The sequence below is a fragment of the Pongo abelii genome, chromosome 1 (assembly GCF_028885655.2).
Source record: "Pongo abelii isolate AG06213 chromosome 1, NHGRI_mPonAbe1-v2.0_pri, whole genome shotgun sequence".
NCBI lineage: Eukaryota > Metazoa > Chordata > Mammalia > Primates > Hominidae > Pongo > Pongo abelii.
In genome coordinates this window covers 113,008,084-113,034,967 of record NC_071985.2, presented here as the reverse complement: position 1 = coordinate 113,034,967, position 26,884 = coordinate 113,008,084, and the positions used below count along the sequence as shown (strand labels likewise).

Genomic DNA, 26,884 nt, shown 5'->3' with positions numbered 1-26,884 from the left:
AAGAGCTACCGATGCCTTTTAAGGTTCTAGTCTCAAAAGACAACAACAGTCTGCCAACCTGAGAAAGACCACTTGGCCTAACCAGGCCCTGGACTAATTTTTTCGTTTTTTCTTTTTTTTTTTTTATTTTTGAGATGGAGTCTTGCTCTGTCGTCCAGGCTGGAGTGCAGTGGTGCAATCTTGGCTCACTGCAACCTCCGCCTCCTGGGTTCAAGCGATTCTCCTGCCTCAGCCTCCTGAGTAGCTGGGATTACAGGCTCATGCCACCACGCCCAGCTAACTTTTGTATTTTTAGTAGACATGGGGTTTCACCATGTTGGTCAGGCTGGTCTCGATCTCCTGACCTCGTTTTCTGTCCACCTCGGCTCCCAAAGTGCTGGGATAACAGGCATGAGCCACCGCGCCCAGCCCCCAGGACTAATTTTTAAAGTGCTTTCGGTCGGTCTGAAACAGCTTATGATGCAACAAAAAACTGAACTCACCTTCAGGACTTTGCTATGGGTGGGGGGAGGGGGATAGTAGTGGGGAATAGAGAAACAGATTACAGAGCCTAGAGCTGGTGAGCCCAGGTTAGAGGCTGGTCCAGGACACACACCTGTTGGTCTCTGGCTGCGGATCCCCAAGCAGAGGGAAGTTGCTGAGATGTGAAAGGCCTCACATGTGCCCTCCTCCACATGCTTGTGTGCACTGCGGAGGAGGGCAGCAGGGAGTCTGGGACTGTGTCACAGGGGAAGGAATGTAACCTCTCACAGTCCTGGCCGTAAAGTATTTTAGCTCATTTCTGTCCCCAGAGCATGCACCGAGCAGGATAAAGTAATGAATGCCCAAAGACAGAAACAAGGAGGTGGATGGAGGCCCAGCATTCACTCTTTCAGGTCAGTAAGAGTAAGGCATTTAGCAGAGGCCATGGGCACTTTGGGAATTAGCCACATGAACCTAGGCAGGTCACTTACCAATGAGATGACTTATCTGCAAAGGGAGATGAGGACGTAACTGTAAACATCTGGATACTTCCTATCTGCACAGTACTGTGCTTAGTAACTCTATATGCAGCAACTCATTTAACTCTCCCGATAACCCTGTGAGGTAGATTCTAATACTAGCTGGGTAATTCTACTGTAGTGTTGTTCCAGGGGTTAATTTATAGCAGCATTCTCTACACTGTAAAGTACTGTGCCAGTGAGTGAGCCTCTTCACAGCTCACCTCAGACTGAGCTGAAGAAAAGGATGCTCTTCAGGCTAACACAAGAAAGGCAAGTCAGTACAGAATCCTGCTTAATGGTCCCCTCTACGGAACTCCCTCACAGAGAATGCTGTCCCTAGTTATGATTCTAGAGGAGCTAGAAGTAAGTGTAAATTTGGCAACTTGCATAGAAATCCCAGCTTTCTCCTCACCTCTGCAGATGTCGGGCACTGCCTCCCTGTGCCTTGAGTCCTGTGGGTTGGAGCCCATTTCCGGCTCCAGTTGGCCTTCTCTCTTGTTTGTGTCCTGTGGATTAGAGCCCATTTCTCTTCCTTCTGGGTCCCCTTCCCTGTCCTCAGAGTCCTCAAAATCAGAACCCATCCCTTTGTCTTCTGAGTCCTGGTGTGCACAGACACCCTGATTATCTTCTTGTTTCATCCAGGAAGAAAAGAGCAAGGGAGGTGACCAGGAATCCCTGCTCCAGAAAAACACAAAGAAAGGTCACGTCAGTCTGGTCTCATCCCCTCACCACGTCTAGCCTTAATTTCCAAGTCTAATAAAATGTATGGAGTTGCAAGCCCCAGATGGCAAACCTCCACTTCACTCCACATTTTAAAGTAAACAAGTGAGTGCAAAGAAGGGTGGACTGGGTGGCAGAAGAACAGTGACAACCTCACTATGAGGTTGGATGCCAACTCTCACTGGACCAAATCTTGATCTTCTGGCTATGATATGGATGTCTATTAGTGTGGTTTTATAGTTTAACAGTGAACTGCTAAACTTTTATAGTTTCCCATTTTTACAGCTGAGAAAACTCGAAACTCAAAAAGAAGAGGCCACTAGCCCAAGGCTACATAACTTATAAGCAGTAGAGTGGGGATTAAGCAATTGTGGTGCCTCAAAGTTGCATGCTTTTCATACTCTTATTAAGCTTGCTCTCCTCCAGCCCACAGCAACCTTGTAAGTATTTTGGTTATCATGCAAGTATTTTGGCTAATTTAAGGAGCCAGAGGAAAAGTACATCAAGACACAAGAATAATGGAAGCATCAAGTATAGTAACTTCTTGTCTAAGACCATGTCACCAACAGCACCACCAACCTGGCTTTTGTAGTAAGGATCTGCTTTGCAGGGAGGAGGGAGCCAAGATGATTCAAGTAGGCCTGGTGGGGCCAAGAAGAAGAGGTACAGGGGACCCTCTATATTAGAAGCCATCTCTATCATCCTAATTACATATTTTACAGTATCCGAATTGTAGAGAACCCTTAACAGGAACATACACCAGAGATAATTGGTAACCCCTCTACAGAAAAGGCCAACATGTGAATGAATCATAGGGAAAAAATGACATCAGATTCCTAAACCTTTTGTAGATGTCAGGATAACATTTCAAATTTAAAGGGCCCCCTGCCAAGACTGAGCAGTTGAGCCAAAAATAATTTATTTCTGCCATCCATCACTCCTACAGCTTAGCTCCAGGCAGCCAAACAGTTTCTAGGTCGAGGATCTTGGACTGTAACTTTGAAGAGACTAGCTCTCTGCCTCAGCAGTCCCCAAACAGCAAGAACATGGCTGAGCAAGATGCCCCTTCCTTGGCTGGGAGCTCTTCCTGCCTCTGTGGAGGCCTTCTCTGAGGTGGCCCTGGTTCTACAGAGCCTTTGGAATGGTAAGCTGGAGTTCCAGGCAGCGGAAGTTGGAAATTCCAGCTGGGTCAGCCTCACTGTAGAGAGCCCAAAGCAAGTCAGTTAACCTCTCATTGTTCCAGTGTCCTCATGAGTGGAAGAAGGGTAAGGCTACTTAACCTTTCTCACAGGGAGGGTGTTACAAGGAGACTAATGAAAAAGCACTTTAGAAAATACTGCAGAGAGTAACTGATGCTTTGAGTTTTACAAGCGTGTAGTACACACATTTTTCCTCTTAAGTCCTGATGCCATTCCAGCACATCCTAAAGACATGCTAGCCCCTCTGTAATTTTGGCAGACTCATCACCATATTAGACTCTTTCTGAGAGATGATGATACGCTCCCTAAATTGGAACATCAAGCCCTTTCCTTTAATGTCTTAGGATATGGCTGTGTCTGAGGTTGGTCAGTCAACAGGTCCTGAAATGCAGTTGAATTCCTTTAGAATGTATACTGTTTAAAGCACCAAGTTTCCAACATTTGGAGATTTCTTGTCTAAGACAGTAGAAGAAAAATCTCATTAAAGCTGTAAACCTTTTAAGAGGTATACTCCATGACTACTGACCCCAAATCACTTCTGCCCATCACTCTTGCCTCTTTGGAGCTCAGACGCAATGGACAAGTACATCCCTTGAGTCTGCATATATAATACACCTGAAAGTGGATAGGAAAGAGTAGCGTCATCAAACATGACCTATTGATTTGCTAGTAGTGGAAAACAGTGCAGGCATTGGCGGGGCGGGGGGAGTTAAGAGGGGACTAATCAATGGTTTCTACCAATCTGAGACCAGCAGGAGGGTTCTGTGTCAATAAAGTCAAATAAGCATGTCATCAGAATCTCATAAAAGTAAAATAGCAAAGGTACAGTGCCCAGCATGGCTTAAAAGCGACTGCAGCACTCCATCCTGAAGGACAGGATTTAGGAGTCCAATCTGGGAAACGGGGAGCAGAGCTTCACCTCTAAGCCCTTTTAGGGACAGGCTTCTTAGGGGGCACCTCAGACATAGCAATAATGGAACAACAGAACTTTCTGATTTGTGATTTATTGGGAACCGAGACATCAGATATTAAACGTGGAAACATGGTTTTTCTAGATTTGAAAGCAGGGAGAGGGGAGAGCCAGAGTGAGTTCCCCACTTAGGGCTGACATGAAAAGTTCACAGTGCTGCCTCAGAATTAAGGCAGGTTCTGAGCTCCGAAGGGAGCACTTCCTGATCCTTATTTTCATTTAGACTAGGGGAGGGAGGATTAGGTGTGCTCTGAAAAGAGCTTGAAGTTCCTGTCACCCAGATACCATTCATGGCACAACAACTACTCAAATTTGTTTTAAAATGCATTATGTTAGTGCAAAACTGGAAATCTGCATGCCCAGTAACACGGATTCAGTTCCATTCACGCCAGCACATCATGGGGTTTTAGGCAGTTGTCAGGTAATGGAGAAGGTTATTTAGAGGTTAGGAAAGATGATCACGATATAATTATACGAAAAGCAGCTGGTTTGAAAAATATTTCATTTTGGCTTATATGCATACTAACATGTATATTTACACGTGTATACACAGATCAGAGAGGAAGACCAGAAGTTTATTAAAATACTAAACATCTCAGTCACTTTGGGGGCTTTGCAGCTCTTAACTCATTTGATGTTAACCTAATAAAGTAGGATATTTCCAACTTCACAGATAGGAAACGGGCACAGAAGTGACTAGTCCAAAGTCATACAAATTATAAATTGCAGAGCAGGGATACATACCCTTGCAAGTCTAGCTCCCGTACACACATTCTTAACCAGAAGCTGGTATATAGTTTGAGACTTGTCCTCTTTGTACATCTGTATTTTCTACATAAACAGGTATTTTTTAATCAGAAAAATAACTGTTTTTAACATGATAGAAGATGTTAAACCTACAATTACTCTAGAAGTAATAAAAAGGAAGACAAGGGCAAGAGTTGTGATAACCTCAATCTAGAAAACTTAATATTCAAAAACACTAGACACCATGGTATAAAGTGTCAGATATTCGGGCATATTTTGTTCCAGCTCCTTTCCCATTCAGTCTCAAAAACTAGCAACATGTTTTCTTAGGCAAGGCTGGAGCTGGATATCCAGTGGACAGCAGGGCAGTGTGATCACTTTGTGGCCAGATGGACCTGGGTTTGAATCCTCTGCTCTTTGCCAGCCACTTTACCTTCTACAAGTTTCTTAGCCTTTCTGAATCTCAGATTCTGCATCCATAAGAACAAGGATGCTGCCTCCTACCTTGCAGGGTTGTTTCTTGAGCTACAAAAATTAATGTTTGTAAAAGCTGCTGGCATGTTAGAGACACAATAAATGGTAGTTATAACTATGATGAAACTTCAGCCAACTTCTTAAGAAAATTATACACACCCCCATTCTAAATTGGGGGTCACCTATTCCCAGCTACATTCATGGAGAATGGCCTTTGGCAAGTACAAACAACTTCCCCCAGCCTTGCTGCTGAAGGTTCTATTAATGAACAACTCACCATGTGGATATAAGAACCAGGGAGTGACAAGTTGCTTAAGGGAGCTAGGTAGAGGGAGAAAGGTTTAATTCCACATTCAGTTAGTTTTCAGCTGCTGATTGCCCATCCTGTAAACACAGTATAGGTCTAAAGCTAAATAGGGTGTGGGTACCTGGTTCAGTAAACCCTAATGTACACCATCTGTAAGGGAGCTCTCCTTCCCCCAGTAAGAAGGAATAGAAGTTTAAGGGGGAAAAGCAATAGAGTGGTGGGCATACAAAACTAATTCTACATCTAGTTGTAATCACTGAGGGAGACAATTCTGGTTTTTGGCCAACACAACCATTGTGCTGTGTGACTTTAAGCATTTGCCCCCTTCGGGCTTCCGTTCCATGAGAAGGTTGGGTTTGAATGTTCCTGAGTCCTCTTCAAGCTTGTCATATGACACACAGTTGAGTTGATCCAGGGAGGCATCATTGTCAGTTTCATTAGACATTTCCAGCTCCAGCTTGTTAATCCACACAGCGAACTCTTAATCCCCAAACATTCCACCACCACCATCACAAAACCTTTTTCTTGGTTGCAGATCACTTCAAGGTGGGATTCAGCAACTTCAACAAGACTGCTCAAATCCTGGTTTCTAGAACTTATGATATTTTCATGTCTCTTTCCCCTACCCCAATTTCAAAAAAGTAAGGCCTATCACCCTATCACTAGGAAAATGCTCAAGAGCCTTCTAGATGAACTCAACCCCACTTGAAAGAAAGATCACTTTGAAGACACTGCTACAGAGCAGAGGTGAATGTGATAAAGTGTCTCTAAAAAGAGAAAAAGACTCCAGCCTGGGCAACAGAGCAAGATCCCTTCTCTACAAAAACTTTTTACAAAATAGCTGGGTGTGGTGGCACATATCTTTAGTCCCAGCTACTTGGGAGGCTGAGGCAGGAGGATAACTTGAGCCCAGGAGTTCCAGGCCGCAGTGAGCCAAGACTGCCCCCACCTTCCCCCACACTCCAGCCTGAGAAACAGAGCAAGACCCCATCTCAATAAAAAAGAGGAAGGGAGGGAATGAGGTGGGGAGGGTAACTGAAGCCAGTAGCAGAGCCAGAATTAGAATTTAAAGCAAGTTTATTGGCACATTCTCCAAATCCCCAACTTTGGGGCTACCTGTGAAATCTATCCCTATTGAACAAGATCCCCACCACTGTGGATTTAACCTAACTTCCAATGAAGAGGTTAGGGCAGAGGAGTGTACACATCTCCCCCACCATCCTGGATTTTACATAAAACCAAGGCCAGAAATAGCACCAAGTCTCCCAGCCTCTAAAAGATAAAGCAGGGGCGCAGCTGCCGCCTCGCTGAGGCAGCCTTCTGCGCGGACCCCAAGCTGTCACGCGGCCCCTGGCCTGGATGGTGCCGCGGAGGCGGTGTCGCCTTGGAGCGGACCTAAGCACCTTCCTATGCACTGCAGCGGGTCCATCTCCTTTTGACTCCAGTAACTGAGAGGTAAATCAAGGTGTCCCGTTTGACGTGTAAAGAACACTGAGGCCAGGGAAGCTGAACCCCAGGCGGTGTCTCTCTCAGGTAGAGGCAGCGGGTGTTCCCCTCCGCTGGCTCCTAGAAGGGACAAATGGCCAGCGCGTTAGGACTGGAAGAGGAAGGCCAGTTCCCAGCGAAGCAGCGCAGGCCGCACCTGGCAGCCCCGACCAGCAGGGACGGCCAGTTCCAGAGCAGATCACTCCCAGCCCCCGCTTGGGCCCCGCCTGGGCCCCGCCAGCCCCCAGGGCAGAGGGCGGAGGAGTCATGTGCCGCGGCGGCCGCTGCCAGGTGGCGGGGAGCCAGGCCGGCAGGGCTGTCATGTCAGGGGAAGGAAGCGGCCGGGCGGGCGGCGGGCCAGGAGCGGCTCCCACTCGGGCCTCCAGACTGCAGCTCCTTTCCTGTCTCCCACTCATCTCGAGGGTCCCTTCCCTACCTCCTCGGAGGGACGCAGGGCCGGCCAGCAGCAGCTGGAGGCTTCCTCCCTCCTCTTCCCACGCCCCCCTGCACACCACTATTTCCCAAGGGAGAGCTTCCATAGCAGAGTCCAGGCGGGGACACCCGATTGGGTAGAGCGCTGGAAAAACAATTTCAGCCTGCGGTTCAAAAGGCTGAACTCATGACCACAACTGGGGTCTAACCAGAGATTCCAGGGGGTTAATCATTTGTCCATCTTCAGCATCAACTGGGTAAAAAGTCAGCTAGCCTCTCAGGGGATATGACCATCAAGGTCCTGCCTCCTCACTGGTAAGTTTATGGTCAAAAGGAACCCAAAGGGCAAAGAAAGCCACCTCGCCATATTTGCAGGGGATGCCTCTACTGAGCAAGGGGTAAGCACCTTACACAGAATGTGTCCACAACCAAACGTGGCAGGCGAACTTCCCCTCAGCTGGCTTTGCCAGGCACAAACCCAGACTGCCCAACCCAAAATGCCAGCCACCCAAGTGGCAGACTGCTGCGTGAGAGTGAACATTAATTCCAGACAGGGACAGCCAAAAGATTACTGCACCTAAGTGTTGCCCACTCTCCAGACAAGAGGAGCTAAAATAATACGGTTTCTGCCTTGTGGTTACTGCTTTTTTAACCTGGAGACGGAAGCCCAAGGTGGAAAAAGAAGAAGGCTCAAAACCAAGGCAGCAGAGAAATCAACCTACATCCCCATGGGTCAGCACCAGTCTGAGGCTCCTTCCAATCTCTGTGATCAGGAATAGCACAAATGCCCTTGGGGTCAGACATTTCCTGTCCATCGGTTGGGCTAGGGCCCCTCAGTTTGGCTTGACGGCCTCAGCTTATCACAAATGCCGATCCTCCACCACCACCCTATTCCTCCTGAACAAAATAAGAATTAATGCAATGCAGACACAGATCCTAAGTGCCCTCAAAGTTAGACTATCTGCCCTCAGCTGAGAAGTCACAAAAGCTAAAGGTTTTCCTGTTGGCATTTACTATCCATATTTTACATTTAACTGATTAGAATCTTCTGTGACATAAATCAGGGTGATCCATTTTCCTGTATATTTTCCTTATATACAGGAAATCCTTCTGTTGATGGTTTTTTATTCCCTGTGCTCCACCACCACTACTGTTTTACACCCTCAGTTGTTTTATTTACTAAGAGAAACTTTGGGCAGCCCTCAGAATTATTATCTCTAGACACTTTCTCAGCAGCTGGCTCAAATGTTCCATGTTTGCATTTCAGGAAATCACAGACCTTGGAAATCCCTTCGTTCAACCTTCTTTTACAGAGATGAAACTAAGGCTAGAAAGGGAAAGTGACTGAAAGTCAGGTTTTACTAGAAGAGTTGTGGCCAGACTCTCAATTTTGCTGATGGTGTCTCCAGTGATCTTTGCATCTCTTTAATATAAAACACATCTTCAAAAAATAGCCAGATAAATTGAGGACATACACTTGTCTTTTTTTTTTTTTTTTTTTTTTTTTTTTTTTTTTTGCACACTGATTAATGAGGGTCCTCCTGAGAAAGAGAACCAATAGGATGTGTGTGTGTGTGTGTGCATATATATATATAGAGAGAGAGAGAGAGAGAGATTGATTTATCATAAAGAACTGGCTCATGCCATTATCGGATCTGGCAAGTCCAAAATCTGTAGGGTCGACTGACAGGCTGGAGACCCAGGAGAGCAGATGCAGAAGATTCCTCTGAAGATCAGTCTGTTTGTTCTATTCAGGTTTCAATTGATTGGATGAGGCCCACCCACATCATGGTAGGCAATCTACTCAGAGTCCACTGATTTATATGTTATCCTCATCTAAAAAACATCTTCACAAAACACCCAGAATAATGTTTGACCACAAATCTTGGCATTCTGTGGCCCAGCCAAATTGACACATAAAATTAACCATCATACATACTGTAGCTTAAAGGTGTGGTCTTCAGTAATTGCATCATATTTACCCATTTAAACATTTTTCATGAAAACCATTACTACATACAGATAGTTGAATAGATTCTCAGGGTATATGTGCTATAGAGGACAGCAGGGAAAAATCAAGATTAATCTTAAAGAGCTACACAGCAACATGTGTCTGTTGTCTGGATTGGGGTCCTAGTTGTGTAACACTCCTACAGCAGAAAGACATGCAATTTAATCATCTATTTCACTGAAGGACAAAAGAGAAAACGGGCTAAGACTGCACCAGGGGTTTATGTGAGCTATGTGAGTTGTTAACAAACAGCCTTGTTCTGGGAAAGCTGATGCTGGAATCCCATATTAATGTTGCCAGATGGGGCCAGGTGACCTCAGGAAGTCTTTTCCAACCCAGATGATTCTGTGATCATATTTCCACTGTAATGAATAGCCCTCAAGAGAATGCTTATCATAGCAAATAAGGAGAGAGGGGTGTTGGGGCCAAAGGACTTGAGGCACACATTCAATCACCCCAGCTTCCCACTGTAGATTCAACAACAACAAAAAAACTGCTCTTCTAATTCTTTGCCCAAAATAACTGTTTGGTGTTGTTGATGAAGAATGGCTGGCGTGTTCCAGCCCAGCGCATTTCAGCAGTGGGTAAGTGACACCTCTCCCTATAATCTGCCAAGATATCTTCCAAAAAGAAAAAACAGGAATAAAAATGTAAAGAAGTCACCTGATGCCTGAATTTTCCTGCCTAATTAGGTGTTAACCTCCACAGCTAGTTTTCAGCATGAAGTAAAACATTTGCATACACTTAAAAACAGGTTTTAAATAATTACATACTTGTTACTCTTATTGCCTTAAAAATAACAGATTATCAGCAAAAACCAGATTGTAGGAAAGTATGTAACACACATGATCCACTTTCTTCAATAACAATGCAACAGTGACAAAAATGGCAAAGAAAGGGGAAAGTAGAGAGACCTGTAGGTCAAAAAACATAAACAATATCAACCAACCCCAATATACTGACCTTATTTGAATGCCAACTCAAACTTACAAATTACAGAAACAAATTCTAAGACAACTGAGGAACTGTGAATACTAATTAGATATTTGATATCAAGGAACTTCATTTTGTCAGGTGTTGGTACTGAGATTAAGTGTACAAAGAGTTCTTATATCTTTAAGAGATATATAATGAAATATTTACAAGTGAAATGATATGTCTAGAATTTGCTTCAACATTATTCCTGGGCAAAGGGGAATGGGCTGGGGTACAGATGAAACAATATTGGTCATATATTGACCACTGTTGAAACTGGATGGTGGTATATGTAGGCTTATTACACTACTCTATCTACTTTTATATATTTACTAGAAAGCTTATAAAAAGTTTTGAAATGGATAATTATTTTTTTTCTGAAATTTTGGGTTATTTATGTTCATTTAAGTTCTGGCCAGAACATAATAAAATATCAGTGATTTCCATAAAAGGAATAGCCTGCTTTTATAAATCATGCCAAAACAAGAGTGGTTACAAGGCTTGATACTGAATAGAGCTCATGGGAACTGGGAGAAGGGGCAGTGGAGCAAAGATACTAATAGAAACTTAAGTTTGATGCTTTTTGCTGTTTTTAAAAATGAGATAAAGGAATAGCTGTTATGTTCAAAATAGAATCAGATTCTATTTCCATTTTCATCTACTTTTATATTTCCAAACAACTAAAAAAAGGATCCTGCCCACCAGAACTTGTTTATTTCCACCATTAATGCAGCAACGCTACACTCCAAACCAAGAAGGAATAAACTGGATTAGGGGTCCTAGTTGTGACAATTCTATGAGGGGAATGCTTTATCCCCAGGACAGACAAACTAATGAAAGGATGTGAGTGTCCAGTAGATTAAGTACATCAATTATTGGTCCTCCCTAGAATCACCTTCTAAGGGGATGAAAAATGGAAGATAATGTACAGATGAAAAGGAAGATAACACAGTAGTGATTTTTGAAAATGTGATCTCCACGAGATGAACTCTGACAGGAACAGAACTACTTTACTAGCCCAAACTGAGAACTTTTAAATTTAGATAGTGTCATCAGACAGTGCTCAGAGAAACTCTGAGGATGCCAGTCAAATTGCTTCATACCGCACTACAAAGAGAGCAACTAGAAGATATTATGCTCCTACTTTACATGAGAACTGAAAGCTCACAGATATTTTCTGTTTCAGCCAATGGTGCACAGTAAATCTAGGATGCACACACCCAGTCACAGGACACAGCTTTCCTCCAGGAAGTGATGCATCTGTCTCAAGAAGGAGGCTTGCGTGTCTGGGACTCATTCATAACTTGAACATCACGTAACTAAGTCATTCATCAGGTTCAGTCTGGGTTCCTTACCTTTAGTTCCTAGCATTTCCCAAAGAGAGCAACAGTACTATACAAACTTGCAAATAGAATAACGGTATTTTTCTTGAGCATGAGTTCTTAGCCTGAGGGCCTTCAGAATCCGTTCACTCCCTGCAACCTTATGGAAATGTGTCTGTAGACACTTTCTCCTGATGAGAAGGCCCATAGCTTTTTCTTGGACTCTGAAAGGATCCATGGAACAAAAACAAAAACCCTGTTATAAACCACTATTACAAAGGACTCATGATACATTTCCTTATCGTAACAATTCAAAAATGATACAGAGTGGTTTTGGGTAAGGGGGATAAGAGCAATTTCACCACTATATGCCACAAGATCTTTTGGTGTGCTGGTGGAAAAGAGAAGATAATGGCAGGAAGTCCAAAAGCAGGCAGTAGCACAGACAAAAATATCAGTAAATTTCAAACACCTATGGAGAGCGAGGTACCTAGCAAATGGAACCTGCCTTATCCAGTTTGGTGATCTCACCTAACACCCTATTTTACAGATGAGTCAGGCAATGAAGACCAAGAAAGGTTAGGCAAATTGCCCATGAACACACCAGTTACGGGCAGACACGAGCCTAAATCACTGGCATATTAACCTTTGTTTCAATCTCCCCTTGCTACTCAATCCAACATAACCTATGATGCTTGGCTAATTCACACTTGTGATTTGGGTCTCCCAGCATCATTAGTTCACCTGCTCTTCACTTCCTAGTCACTCACATTATGTGACAGGTGCACTAAGAGGGAGGGAAGTTGTTCCTCAAGACTGTAACACCCTGCCTCTCTTGGACATATCTAATTTATAAGCTTGACCTCAGGTTTATGGCTCCTATCAGCTGCTTACTTGGGCAGTGAGTAAAATCACATTAATCAAGCCATAACCTACCCAGTACACAAAATGCTTTGTTAGTTAATCCTTCTCCTCTCAAAGGAAAAAGAATTAAAATCTAGACAAAGTCACCAACTCTTTCCTAACAAATCTTCAAAGTGTTAGCAAAGTCATCTTGCCTGCAAACAATAACATGCAAATACCCAGATAACGAAGGGCATTCTGGGAGTTACACAAAACTGCAACATAGGGAGGCCTAGTTCACATTTAACTGCACCATGGGATCAAGGACTCAGTTCATCCAACGTGACCCATTACTACAAATACAGTTTCTCAGCTCCACCCTGTGCTTTAACAGCTTTGCAATCCCCATATGGGAAGATGTATATAGATGTGTGCCCGGTGGCAAGGACAGCACCACTCCAAGTACATTTTGCTGTAGAGAATGTATCCACAGATAATGAGCAAATCTCACAACTTGAATTCACAAAGGTGTCAAGTTGGTAGAGGATGGGGCCACCCTTCAGATTACTGGATTCCTTTTAGGTACAATCTCCCTTGCACCAGATTCTCCCAACCCGCTCTGTCATATTCATGAGTTTAGTGCTCTGGCTTTAGTGACAGCATTTCACTGACTTCATTTTTCTTGTTTTCTTCCGGACTCCTGATAATTTTTTTCCTATTGTAGTTTCAGTTATTTTTCCTCTAGAAAAAACACAGAAAATGTTCTTCAAACTTAACTTCATGTGATCCTCAGAAGTGATCTCTGACTTAACAGGTTTTGGATTCTCTGCTGTTTTTACTAGAGAAAAACAGAACATCTTGTTGGCTAGAAAAAAAAAGCAGTTGTTTGAATTAGCATTGACTTAATGGAGTGTTAGAGTAGACACTGAATAATACTGAGTCCTTTGTATAGTATTTGAAAAAAGTCATCGTCTGTGTGTGTGTATGTGTGAGAGAGAGAGAGAAAGAGACAGAGAGAGAGAGAGGAAAGAGAGAGAGAAAGGAGAGGGGAAGACCATGAAGCCTCAATAGTACTGGTTATGCCATTTAAAAAAATCTTTAAAGACATTTTTCTATTCGAACTATGAAACTCATTAAAAGGGGAGACTGCCTCATTCTGCAGTATCATTTTTAAATTACTAAAACCAATTATCAAACTATATTATATTTTCTCCTGCAATGCCATTTTTTGGCCTTGCAGGCTATTGGGAAAAGGAGGAATAAGTGCTAGTGAGCCCCAGTTAAAACTTAACAGCACCACCACACTCTCACAGTTTCTCAGTGAACTCGGGCTTCCAGATGGGACAACCTCAGCAGACAGTGTTAATTGCTAACATTTAGTTAGTGATCCAGACCCACATCAATTATCACCTATGTATTTCTACCTTCCACATTCAGTGGTCTCCTCTTCTGCTTCGATCTCACCACCAACACTGTAAAGTGCTTGGCATTTAATAAGAGTTCAGTAAATGGCCCTGAAATCTTGTTGAGACACTCTCCTTGGAAATTCTCTTTGCTTAGCACCCACAATATTGCACTATCCTAGTCCTCCTCATACTTCACTGACCACCCTGTCTCCTCTTCTTAACTCCTAAAATAGGTCAGCCTTCAAGGGTCTTTTTTACATTTCTTCTCCCTCTCCCTCAACTGTTTTGCCTCTTCCTGTAGCTTTATACAGCTCTTCTATCCAAAGACCTCACAAATTTGAACCTCTCACCCAAATCCACTGACCTGTACTCCAGATCCACTTTTCTCATGATACCCCAAGCGTTACAACTGAGGAGCCTGAATGTCCCTTCCAGTCCTGAGGTGCTGTCCCGCATGTCCCATGTGACAAGGGACAGGAGGCAGCAGAAACAGGAAAAGCACATGCGAAGGAGTCAACAGCACGGGTTCAAGTAGAAGTCTGCCACTGACACATGGTGTGCCCCGGGACAGCTATTTCACCTCTTTGAGTCTTAGTTTAATCATCTACACAATAGGGGAAAACAAGCTACCTTGAAAGGATGCTATAAAGACTCAATGAATTTCCATTTGTATTGTATCTGGCCCATGTCAGATTTAAAAACAAGTATTAGTTCCTTTCTTGAATCTTTGCTACAAATCAGCTCCTCCTGGCAGTGTCCATTTCTGTTAAAGCCGTCTTTGTTCTTAACTCAGAAGCTCAAAACCATGGACTCAACTTTGACCCGTCCCTCACCCCTTTCGATAAAATCAGTTGCCATATTCTTTTCACTTTTCTCTTTTTTTCAGTTGCCACTATCTCTGCAGTACACACTCTTACTAGTTACATGCACCTACAAGTCACTACTGCATCAATCTTAAAACGTTGTCACTTTATTATTCTGCTCAGAAACCCCTAAGTGACTTTGTCATATAAGCACAGACTCCAAGTCATTAACAATGTAGCCCAAGGCTCTCTTACCTCATCTTAACCTCTGTCCCCTAACCCCAGCCCAAAAGGGTTGCTTTAAATCCCCCAGAAGGCACCCTGTTTTCCCTTCCTCAGATGCTTTTCCTCCTCAAAGCATGGGTTACAGTCTGTCCTTTTCCAGAGGCAGCAGCACCTGTAATGGTTAAAAGCTCAGATTCTGGCCAGGCATAGTGGCTCACGCCTGTAATCCCAGCACTTTTGGGGGCCGAAGCCAGTGGATCGCTTGAGCTCGGGAGTTCAAGATCAGCCTGGGCAACAGGGCAAAACCCTGTCTCTCCAAAAAAAAAAAAAAAAAAAAGCCAGAAGTGGTAGCATACACATGTAATCCCAGCCACTTGGAGGGCTGAGGTGGGACGATTGCTTGTGCCCAGAAGGTATTCACACCACTGGACTTCAGCCTGGGTGACAGAGCGAGATCCTGTCTCAAAAAAAACAAAAACCAAACAAGATTCTGGAGCCATACGACCTGTGTGAATCCAGTCTAGCTGTTAGCCTTAAGCAAATTGTTCAACCTCTTTTAGCCTTAGTTTTCTTTATCTATAAAATGGGGAGAACAACTGAACCTACCTTATAGGGATAGTAAGTGCTCAGAAAGAATTATTATTATTTTTTCACTTTGTATGACGTAAGAAACTTTTTCTTATTCTGTCTAATATTAGTTTTTTAAATAGACTCATACTTACAATAATTCATATCTTATTTTTGGCTCTCCTTTTTCTCCTACCACCTCCCAACTATAAGTTCCTTATGGGAACAAACATTTTATTCACTTTGATAATTCCCTCACACAATGGACCTTCAAATAGTTCTTGAAATGGATAAAATCAGGAGTAATTATTTCTTCCCCTCAGTCTCAAAAGGAAGACCTAAAAAGACTAGGAAATCTAGTGATTTGGCAAAATCACATCAGGTAAGGTAGTCATAGAGACAACCTAACTCTCCTAACTGAATCCAATAACCTGTTAGCACCAGGAGCCAAACATGCTTAATTACCCTGCTAAATAGGTAGCCATGACAGGAAATGGCAATTAGCCTCTAAAGTTAAGCAGACCATTCTCAAAAAAGAATTGTACATCTCTTGGCCCAAATGCCAGCACGCTTTGTTTGTATCAAATGCCCCTGTGTGGGTCCTCCCTCCACTCCAAGGGTTTAACCCTTGATTCAGCTGTGCAAACAGAGGTGGCACAGTGCTGTTTATGTTCATTGTGGGGAATGCTACCAGACTGTCCCACTATGACAGGACAACTACTTCTCTCCCACCCAAGGAAAATTGGGACTAGCAGTCACAGAAATTAAATGACGAATGAAGAAAGACCAACATTTAACCTTCAAAGTAATTATGAGACTAAAGAAGTTGCTGGGTGAGGCAGGGCAGGGAGTGCATTCAAATACCAGGGAGATTTGCATTTAACATTAAGAGAGGCTATTCAGACTGAAGTTTTATTCTCTGGCAGTTTTCAAGAGTTTCATGTTTTGTTTTGTTTTTCTTACTACAACAAGAAAGGCATGGATTTCTTGATTTCTCTTCTCACCTACATAGAATCATCAGCCTAGAAAACCCTTTCCCTAAAGGTCCAGAATTAGGCTGGGAAACAAATGAAGGCTCTTAAGAAAGTTAGTAAAGATTACATGCCATACAGGAAGTGTTGACCAGGAATACTTACCACACCACCAATTCAATCAATAAACACAAGCACATATTAGGAAGTAGAGAAACAGAAACAAAGGATGTCCTGTGACAGCTGCCCCCCAGACTAGTGTAGGCTGTGGCTGCAGTCTGGTTAAATTCAACTGATGCTTATTGTTATAAGGGGGGTGGTAAAAGGGGAGTGTGTCTTCAAGTTAATTTCACATTTTGGTTTCTCAGTTCTGGAGTAAACTAGTTTTATATTAAATTAAATCTGGCACACATTCCCCCCCAAAAAAGGAAAAGATGGGGAAAGCTCATATACTAAAAAAAAACAAGAAAAAGAGTCACAGGTAGGGAGAAAATGTTTGCAAAAAAATATATATGATAAAAGGCTGTTAACCAAGATATAGAAAGAACTCTTAAAACCCAATTAAAAATGGGCAAAAGATCTGAACAGACACCTCACCAAATAAAATATGCAGATGGCAAATAGGCACATGAAAAGATTTTTAACATTGATATGGTTTGGCTGAGTCCCCACCCAAATCTCATCTTGAATTGTAGTTCCCATAATCCCCTCGTGTCATGGAAGGGACCAGGTGGGAGGTAATTGAATCATGGGGGCAGTTACCCTCAGGCTGTTCTCATGATAGTGAGAGTTCTCAGAAGATCTGATGGTTTTATAAGGAGCTTTTCCCCCTTTGCTCGGCACTTCTCTCTTTTGCTGCCATGTGAAGAAGGACATGTTTGCTTCACCTTCTGCCATGATTGTAAGTTTCCCAAGGCCTCCCCAGCCATGCAGAACTGTGAGTCAATTAAACTTCTTTTCCTTATAAATTACCCTGTTTTGGGTATTTCTTCATAGCAGCATGAGAATGAACTAATACAAACATCAATGTCATTTGAGAATTTCAGGTTAAAACAAGATGCCACTACTCGCTCATTAGAATGGCCAAAATTCAAAACACGACAACACCAAATGAGCTATCAAGGCGTGAAAAAACATGGAGAAACCTTAAAACGTATACTACTAAATGATAGAAGCCAATATGAAAAGGTCATATACTGTATGATTCCAACCATATGACATTCTGTGAAAGGCAAACTATGGAGACAGTAAAAAGATCAGTGGTCGCCAGAAGTTAGGGGAAGGGAAAGATAAATAAGTGGAGTACAGAAGATGTCTAGGAGAGTGAAACTATTCTGCATTATACTATAATGGTAGATAACTGTCATTATACATTTGTCAAAACCATAGAATGTACACCAAGAGTGAACCCTAAAGTAAATTATGGATTTTGGGTGATAATGATGTATCAATATAGGTTCATAAGTTGTACCAAATGTATCACTCTGGAGCAGGATGCTGAGAGTGGGGGAGGCTGTACATGTGTGAGGGCCGGAGGCAGACAGGAACTCTACTTTCTCAATTTTGCTGTGAACCTAAAACTGCTCTAAAATATTTTTGAAATTATATATATATGTACATAATCTACATATATGTAAGCTATCTTCCACAGCTTATATAATTTATAAGTATACAACCTTACCTACACCTCATTGTAAAAAATTGCCTGTGCCATCATTTTAGGAACAAATTAAAATGAAATTTAAAAAAAAACACATTCATTCAACAAATATTTATCAAACCGTTACCATGCACTACCCATTATTCTAGATTCTCTGTTGTAAAAATTACATTCTAATGAAATTTCTATTCTACCTTCCATTTCTAAACCACCTCTACTTTCTAAACCACCTTCTATTATCAAAAATCATTGTCAATACCTGCCTGAAGGATTATTTTCAAAACTAGCAAAACAAAAATAAAGTGATTCTTTGAAATTCACAAAGGCTTCCAGCTATGGGGGACAAAAAATTTTAACAACTGGAAAAGTCTTCCTATAGTGCCCTGCAAACTTCAAGCATCAAAGATGTGCTAAGCACATGAAATAGCTCTGAGATGATGAGCCAAAGCAAAACATTTCTTAGCAAATAAAACCCAGAAAGTTTATTCCTGTTTTATAATTATGGAAAGATCCTGATAAACTTCTCAGAAGACCATGTATATCTGAAGTAACTCTCTGAATAAAAAGTAGGCCCTTTCCCTTTAACTACCCATAGCAAATTTAGCCTCCACAGAAAGAAGAAATCTGAAGTATCACATGTGACCCTCTCACACACCTGCTAGAACACTGTTGCTGGCCTATGGATGCACAGAACATGACTTGCTGAATAGATTCAGTGATCCCAAGAACTCTCCTATTCTCCTTTAACATGACTAATGTGCTTATAACAACCCATAGCACGCTGTGTTTATACCAGGGCTTTCAAAGTTCTCTGCACCCTTGAGGTCAGAGAAAAAGAAGGTTTAGTCAACCTAAGGAAATGGGTTCAATCTAGTGATAGATGAAACTCTCCTCCACCCAAAGACGAGAAGCTACTGATCTTTTAACCATCCCTTATCAATACATGATGTAATGAATGCCAAATCTATACCCCACACAAATCTTGCTGCTCTGATGAAAACAGAATGAATTATCTTCCTTCCTCTCCCCAGCCTTCTTTTCCCCCAGTAAGTGCAGCCAGTGAAACCCCTCTGATTTTCTCAGATGTGCATGACATCTGAGAGATTTGGCATGACAGCAAAGGGAAAGGTACTAAACAATGCTCCACCCCGCTACCCAAAATCATTAAACACTATATTCATTCAGTGCCAGTGTTAGTCAAGCTCAGAAAACTCAGCTTACAGTGGTCTGCTCTGGCATATTTCCAGAAGGTACTTTCCTCTTTTGGAAGTTACATGAAAAGGGTGAAAATTAACTAAGAAAATAATTATCCTCTCTTTCTATCCCTCTTCTACAATATAAGCAAACTATCAACATGCAAATAATATTTCGTGCCTCCATTTCTGCATTTTAGTCATTACCAATTCATCATTAACTCAGTTTCTGAAAGTCTACCATATGCCAGGTTGTGTTCTGGACATAAAGTCCCTGTCACATGTGGGAAGCCACTCAAGTCTACTTTCATTAAGAAAACATTGAACTGCAGAATTTCAAACAATGCAAGAGATTAGGGGAGAGGCTGAGGGTGGCCTGGTGTAGTCGAAAAAGGCTACCCAAAAGAAGTGAGACTTGGCCTGGCAAGAGGAATTCAGACAGACTGCGAGAAAAAAGAAAAGAATTCCAAACACACACAGTTCTTTACCCAAAGGTCTTATTAGGGGTTCTGAACCTGGCCTTTCCAACTGATGGTCATGAGAGTTTAAGGACATAAAAATAACAGATCTATGAAAAAAACAGTACTTCTCAGAATAAGATCCATTAGGATGATTTTAGAAGCACAACAATGTTACTGGTAGGAAATCTGGGAAGTGGAGGACTTCAGGAGAAGAAGGAATAAAGAACTGTCAGTTTTCTCCCATGGAAAGCAAATTCTGAACAGGCTTGGCAGTCAGCAGACCTAAATTCCAATCTACATTCAGTTCAGAATCTGGAACTCCAGGCAAGTTTCTTACCTTCTCTCCAAGCCCTAGTTTCCTCATTTTTAGAATGGAGATAACAATATGTAAATCATCAGATTAAATAAGTCACCAGATTAAACATGTAAATCACCTAGTTTAGTAGCTGATATACAGATGTTCAGTAAGTGGAGACTATTATTGTAATCACATAAAAAGAAGCATGAAAAATTGCCCAGTTCGAGATAAGTGAGGGACTACTAAATTGTAGTGTCTTTGGGGAAAATTTGAAAGTCTGATTTGTTTTCTATTTCTATATGCTACATTTTAATCCTCATAGATTGCTTGGGCTATAAAAATAAAAATGGCATGGCAAATGTCTGGCTTACTTGCAAATAGCAGGACAGTCTTCGTAGTGCTGCTTTTCTAATGAGCACTTTGCACCTTCATAATTGAATGGAAACAGTTACCTACTTCAGTCTAGGACAATGACAAAAATTGTTGATTATTTGCTTGGGATTAATCCACTCCATATTCTGCCTGAGAGTTTAAAATGTAGGCTGGCAAAGAACTTATTCAACAAACTTTTTGTGAATGTCCTTGTACTAGACACTATGATGGGTACTTTTAGGGTCTCTTAACCCAGGAGCAAAAGGAAAAGCCTCAGTCTGGCATGTCCTAGGTGCTTTATTTTCACAATTGCAATGAATCATCACAGGTCTATGAGAAAGGCTCCATCCCATTTTCTAAAGAAAAGGCAAGATAATTAAGATTTTTTTTATCCTTTCACTCGTTCTTTGATTTATTCATGTTTTCAAATCAAATATCCTTTGGGCACTTGTTAGGTATTAACACCTAAAGCAGGTGTCATTGAAATAATACAAATTACCAAGGGGTAAGATGAATTTTGACTGCAAAGTTTGGGAAGAGTTCTGTAAGGGAGCTAATCAGCTGGGCCAGGATATGTACAAAAATAATTAGGGACAGGTACAGGGATGTCCAGCAAGCATGGGGTTCAACCTGACAGTCACAGAGGTACAAGAATGTCTGTTGCATCTTCAAGGACTGGGGAGCTATTTGCTCCAAGGATGGGTAGGTAAATTGGGGTGGCACAGGTCCAGTAAAGGAGAGAGGTAGGTAGGCACTGAATTGTGAAGAATTTTAAATCCCAAAGTAAGGAGTTACTTTTGTTGATTATATTAACTCTACATAGTGTGTAGTACTGAGAAACCTGTTAAGGGGCAGGTGAAAGAAAAGAAAAAAGAAGTAGGATCTTAGATACAAAGAAAAGCCCATATGGTACTGACATAGGTTCAAGCTCCAGGCCTCTTACTGACACTGCAGCTATTTTTTTCTTTCTACATAAGCAGACAAGCTCCTTCTTGCCTTAGTTTATCATCCTTGCAACCAACCTTTACCCTTTCTCCTTCCCTTCACAGGACACTAGTAATTAGGCAAAAAATGTAGATTCTGAGGAAATTCAGAGTTTTGGTGGGGGAGGGAGAGGAAATGTGATGCAACTCCATGAGCCTCAGTCATGCTGCTGATGTGAGGTCACTATTTACCACTTCAATCCAGCCGCATCAATCCAGCCGGTTCTTCTGTCTGACTAGCATCCATTTACCCCTCTATCCCAGTAGTTCTGAAAAGCCATCTATGTGTTCCTTTGTGTAATGTAAAGGGCAGCCTGACTTCATATTTATGATCTTGTTCAATAGGATGCCATCTTATTCTCTGTTGGGCATGGCTGAACTTTTGGCATCAACTTTCCCTTAACAACAACCCCCACTTCCAACGCGCACACACACACACACACACACGCACACACACACACACACACACGGCCAATATGGTCTAACTAGAAATCATCTAAATTCACAGAGTCTCCTCCCTCCACTTCATTATCCTCATGCCCTCATCCTAAACAACTGGGTTTTTTTTTTCTCGATTCCATTCTTTATCTCAGTTCAAATGCCTCATCTCTCCCAAAGAAGCTAGGGAAGAAATGTTTTGTTTCACCTCGAAAGCCATTTATATCAGGCTCAGGGCTCTCTCCATGCCCTACAGCATCATGCTTTCGACCATGAGTCTTGCATACTCCTGCCTGGCCATATAAGTGACATTCTTAAAGGTTCATTTGGTTCCTCAAACGTATTCCACATTAAATAATATCCACATGTTGGCTTGTTGAGAGAAGAAGGTAAACAGTTGGGGGCATCAACAAAAAATCAGGTGAGGGGAGAAAGGAGAGATAGTGAGTGTGGCCCCTTAGGCATGCTGAGTTCAGTTACAACAGTCACACTTCGACTGTGTTCAAAGTTGCCCACTCATCCACCACAGCTACTCAAAGATATTTAACTCGCTAGCCATTATCCAACCGCATTTACCAGACGCTCAGTCTTGAGGGAGGAGGGTAACGCAGTAGGGGATGCGGAGTATCGGTGTCATCCTACAGGTTAAGGACAAACATGCCCGCTACAAGGACAGGGATACATCACCAACTTCAATTCAGCCCAGGGTTCATGTAGCAAGGGGTGGGTGATTCACTCCTGTGGGGGAGGCAGGGCAGTGGCGGGGGGGAGGGGGCGGTTAAGAAAAAGGAAAATCGTGGAAAGTCCCAGAGGAAGTGGTAGTCGGTTCCCGATGCACGGCCATAATGTACATTGGCCGTAAGGTACACTCAGCGCCTCTGTGTCGCTGCTCCCCCTCAACCTTTTACTCACCCACTCCTCCCAACACGCGCCTCACGCGTGCCTCCATGCACAATCCTGAGCCTCGGCATCCCCACGAGGTGCAGGTTCCAGCTTTGCCCACCACCCCACCACCTACCTACATGGACATGTGTGGTTGGAATGCCTCCCGGGGCTAGACGGCCACCCCTCTTGGGCTGCGAGCTGCTGCCCATCTCTCCACCCACCCGTCCTTATTGTGTCATTTGCTCGATCTGATGGCAGCCCCAAAGCCGCTCATCTGAGTGGGCTAGAATGGAGAAGAGAGGAAAAGGGAGGCACACATTTCATTCACTAGGACCCAAGATGACCTGCCGCCTCTCTCCTGCCCTTCTCGGAGCCCCCCACCCTCCCTTAGCCCTAGCGGGGCTGGGGGCACGGACAGACAAGGCAAGGAGAGCGCAGTCCGTCAAGGTCCACAGCTGCACACAAAGCCCTTCACCTTCTCCTTGCCTTCCAAGCTCCTCCCTGGGCTTGGTTTCTCCGAGGGTCTCTGATGCCCCCTTCGGTGGTCGGCGGGACGGTCCTATTCCTTCTTGCATCGCTGTCTCCTCCCTCATGTCTCAGCCTCCTCCTCCCCGCCCCTCGCCACATACCCCTGAGGGAGCTCAGTCCCGGCTTTGGGGGCTCGAGAGCACCCCATAAGCCCGGGGCCCTGCGCCCCAGGGGAGCGGACAACGGTCCACTTTAAGAGGCACAACTTCGCCCAGCCGTTCCGCCACCGCACTCGAACACACACCCCATCCCCGCAGCGGTCGGGTCTGGTCCCGATCAGCCCCATCCCCGGGAGGCGGTTGAGCCCAGCCACAGCCACGCTCCTACCTGCGCGGCGGCTGGCGCGGCGAGGAGCTAGGGCACCGAGCGCCCCGGCCCGAGCCCCGCACCGCAGCGCGTCTGCCCTTGTGCGGCGGCGGCTGCAGCGGCCGCTGGGTGGCCCGCTGGCTGGCTGGTTGGCTGGCTGGCTGGCTGGCTGGCTCGCTGGCTGGCTGCCAGGCTGACTCCTCACTGGGGCTTCCTGTAGGGCTGGACAAAGGACATTTCCTGGGAGGAGCGGGAGAATGTTCCCAGCATGCCTCGATTTGTAGTTCCCGGGGACTTCCTGCCACCGCAGCAGCGGGCGCCCTGGAGGTATCTCCGGCCAGGCTAGGACACTGGGACAGGAGGAAAGGCGCTCGCTGCTTCCCTAAGCGCTGTGGGGAAGGGAGCAGCCGGCGGGTCTTGCCCCACGCCCCGCCCCGCGGCGCTCGAGGAGCCTGCTGCCCGGGAGGACGCGAGATCCCAGCGCCGCACTCTGAGCTCGCGGCACCGGTTGCGGGCAGCCGGTGGGACGCTGCCGCTGAGCTGTCCCATGGTGCGGGAGGGCTCTGCGGTGGGAGAGGCCTTTTCTTTAAAAACCAGGAAGTTTGCGATGGGTTCGCTTTTTAAAAATTAATCTAAAAACACGAAATCTATCTTTTAAAATAGATTTTCTTTTTGACTTTTACGCCGTTGACATACTGCTGGGGGCCGATTAAAGAACTTGATTGCTCACCAGGAATTCAGGTTCCTTAAGATCTTGGCGCTTCATCTTTAAAACCATACAGAGCTGATTGATTCCAGATCCCGACCCGGTGACATTCCTCCCTCCATTGTTGGCCTTGTCCCAAACATCTTTTCAAGAAAAGCAATTAAATTGGGATTGAAAATAAATTATGTAAATTAAATATTAGACGTGAAAACCTGTGTGCTGCTGAATTAGGAAAGTGCTGGACTTTCTGCGTATCTTTCCTTCATTAACCTTTAGGATTCAGCTTCTTGGTCCTATAAAACAGATGTGCTGGCTACTGTATATTGAGTGTGTGTATTTCGGGAAGTGGAAGGTTGAGGAGAAGAGGACATTGGCTACAAGAGAGGAACTCTACTTCCAGCCTAGCAAGAGTCTATGATGCCCTGCACAGGTTTTTGTCTATTTCTGGGACCACAGACTCAGGACCCTTAGAAAATCAAGGAAGGACCACATAGAGACTAAATGACTAAAAGCCGTATTCTCTCCAGGAGCATGAGCAGAATGTAATAAACTGAATTAGGAAAGGACAAGTTCTAGGATGCTCTAGAATGTGTTTGAAAAGTAATCAGATAGAAAAGTCTGTGGGAGGCCGGGCGCGGTGGCTTACGCCTGTAATCCCAGCACTTTGGGACGCCGAGGCAGGCGGATCACGAGGTCAGGAGATGGAGACCATCCTGGCTAACAAGGTGAAACCCCGTCTCTACTAAAAAAAAAAAAAAAAAACACCAAAAATTAGCCGGGCGTGGTGGCGGGCACCTGTAGTCCCAGCTACTCGGGAGGCTGAGGCAGGAGAATGGCGTGAACCTGGGAGGCAGACCTTGCAGTGAGCTGAGATCATGTCACTGCACTCCAGCCTGGGCGACAAAGTGAGACTCCGTCTCAAAAAAAAAAAGAAAGAAAAGTCTCTGGGCTTGGTGGCTCATGCCTGTAATCACAGCACTTTGGGAGGCCGAGGTGGGAGGGTCACTTGAGCCCAGGAGTTCAAGACCAGCCTGGGCAACATAGTGAGACCCTGTTTCTACGAAAAGTAAAATAAAATAAATAGCGGGTGTGGTGGCGCGTACCTGTAGTCCCAGCTACTCGGTCGTTTAAGTGGAAGGGTCGTTTGAGACTGGGAGTTTGAGGCTGCAGTGAACTGTGATTGCACTCCAGCCTGGGTGACAGATTGAGACTGTTTCAAAAAATAAGGTTATAATTACGTGTCACCTCCACTTGTCATTTCACATTTTAAATCCATATGATTAAAACATTTGGGTGAAGGGTTTAGCTTACATTTAAGTAAAGTTTATGCTAGAGTTCTCTTTTTCTAGAGATCCTTAACCACAGGGATAAGATGGGCTGGATTAAAATGTAGAATTGATGAGAAGCTTGCAGATAGGACTGTCCACCTCCCAAAAGTTCCTGTTGTATGCCCACCCTAAAGGTCCTGTTGTATGCCCACTCTGTTGACTGTCCACCTAAATTAATTGTGCTGTGATCATTGCATTTTCTGGACCCTACAAATTACTGCTCCTTCACATTCTCAACCTGGTAACGTTCCAGTGAAACTAATCTCCCCATCTCCACCCCAAAGAATTGATTATTGTTTTGCAAATCAAGTAGCCTCTAATAGCGTTCAATCTGAAAAACATGATATACTTGCTTGTAGCATTTAACATGTAACATTGCCCATCGAAGCTATTTTTTGCCTTGCTTTTAATACAACACACTCTCCTCCTTCTCCTACACTTCTAAATTAAGCTCAGAATAATTGAACTTTAACTCATTATTTCACGCCATTCCAAACCTGTCCCTTCCTTTTGTCTCCAATCCCAGTTATTTCATTACTTCAACAAAGTTTTGTTTAACACTTATTCATGCTAGTCTCCATGTTTGGAGTAGACATGTAACATTCAACAGTAAGATATTTTACTGAGGAACTACCAGCTGTGTCTTTACCCCCAAGAAGCCCACACTCCAGTTGAAAAGACAGATGTCACACAATTACTTCACAGTGTTTAAGGGCTATAATGCTGCCTTATACTGGGGTTCATGTTCTGTAAAAGTGGGGCTCTTTCCGTAAGTCTTCTGTTCCAGTGAGTGGCAGGAGTGGACAGGAGTGGTCGGAGGAAGGCTTGGGAGGGAGGAAATACAGACGGTAAAGAAGACACGTAGTGTGTGAAATTTGGTTGTGAACAGGGTGGTAGCTGAGAAGGAAGTGGGATCAAAGGACATTCTTCTGTTTGTGGGGGTTTTATTTGTTTGGTTTTTAAGATGAGAGAGCCTTGAGGATGTTTAAATGCTGATGAGAAAAGTCTTGGAGAGAAGCAAAGGGTAACAATGAGGAAAGAAAGAGGATAAAGGATTCTTATTCAACAAATACTTGTTGAATTAACTAATTCCTGCAACTTAGTGTTGAAAATGTTGAGATTGAAATGAACAAACTGCACATTCCCAGCTAAGATACGCAGAGTCTGAAACCAGAAGGAAATGGCATTTCTTTCCTGCTTGTCATATGCTCTCTCCTGCCCTTGAGGCCCTCAGGGGAAGGTGACAGACAAGTGAATGAAAGGAGAGAATGGAGGCTTCCTCCACT

At 43.7% G+C, this 26,884-nt stretch overlaps 1 protein-coding gene across 3 annotated transcripts in view; it reads right to left on the bottom strand.

The window, feature by feature from the left end:
* ZNF697 (zinc finger protein 697) overlaps positions 1–23,799 on the bottom strand; it is a 28,867-nt gene extending 5,068 nt beyond the window's left edge. Inside the window, exons 1-3 of one of the 3 annotated variants that reach the window (XM_063727930.1) lie at positions 23,586–23,799; positions 3,429–3,517; positions 1,396–1,658 (exon numbers count right to left, since the gene is read on the bottom strand). In XM_063727930.1, coding sequence (XP_063584000.1) covers positions 1,396–1,658; positions 3,429–3,448 — 283 coding nt within the window. In that variant the 5' untranslated portion in view covers positions 3,449–3,517; positions 23,586–23,799. Of the gene's footprint in view, positions 1–1,395; positions 1,659–3,428; positions 3,518–23,502; positions 23,526–23,585 lie in introns of those variants that run through there. The other 2 variants (XM_009245582.4, XM_054528696.2) reach the window with 2 other exon arrangements.
* Between the last annotated feature and the right edge of the window lie 3,085 nt (positions 23,800–26,884).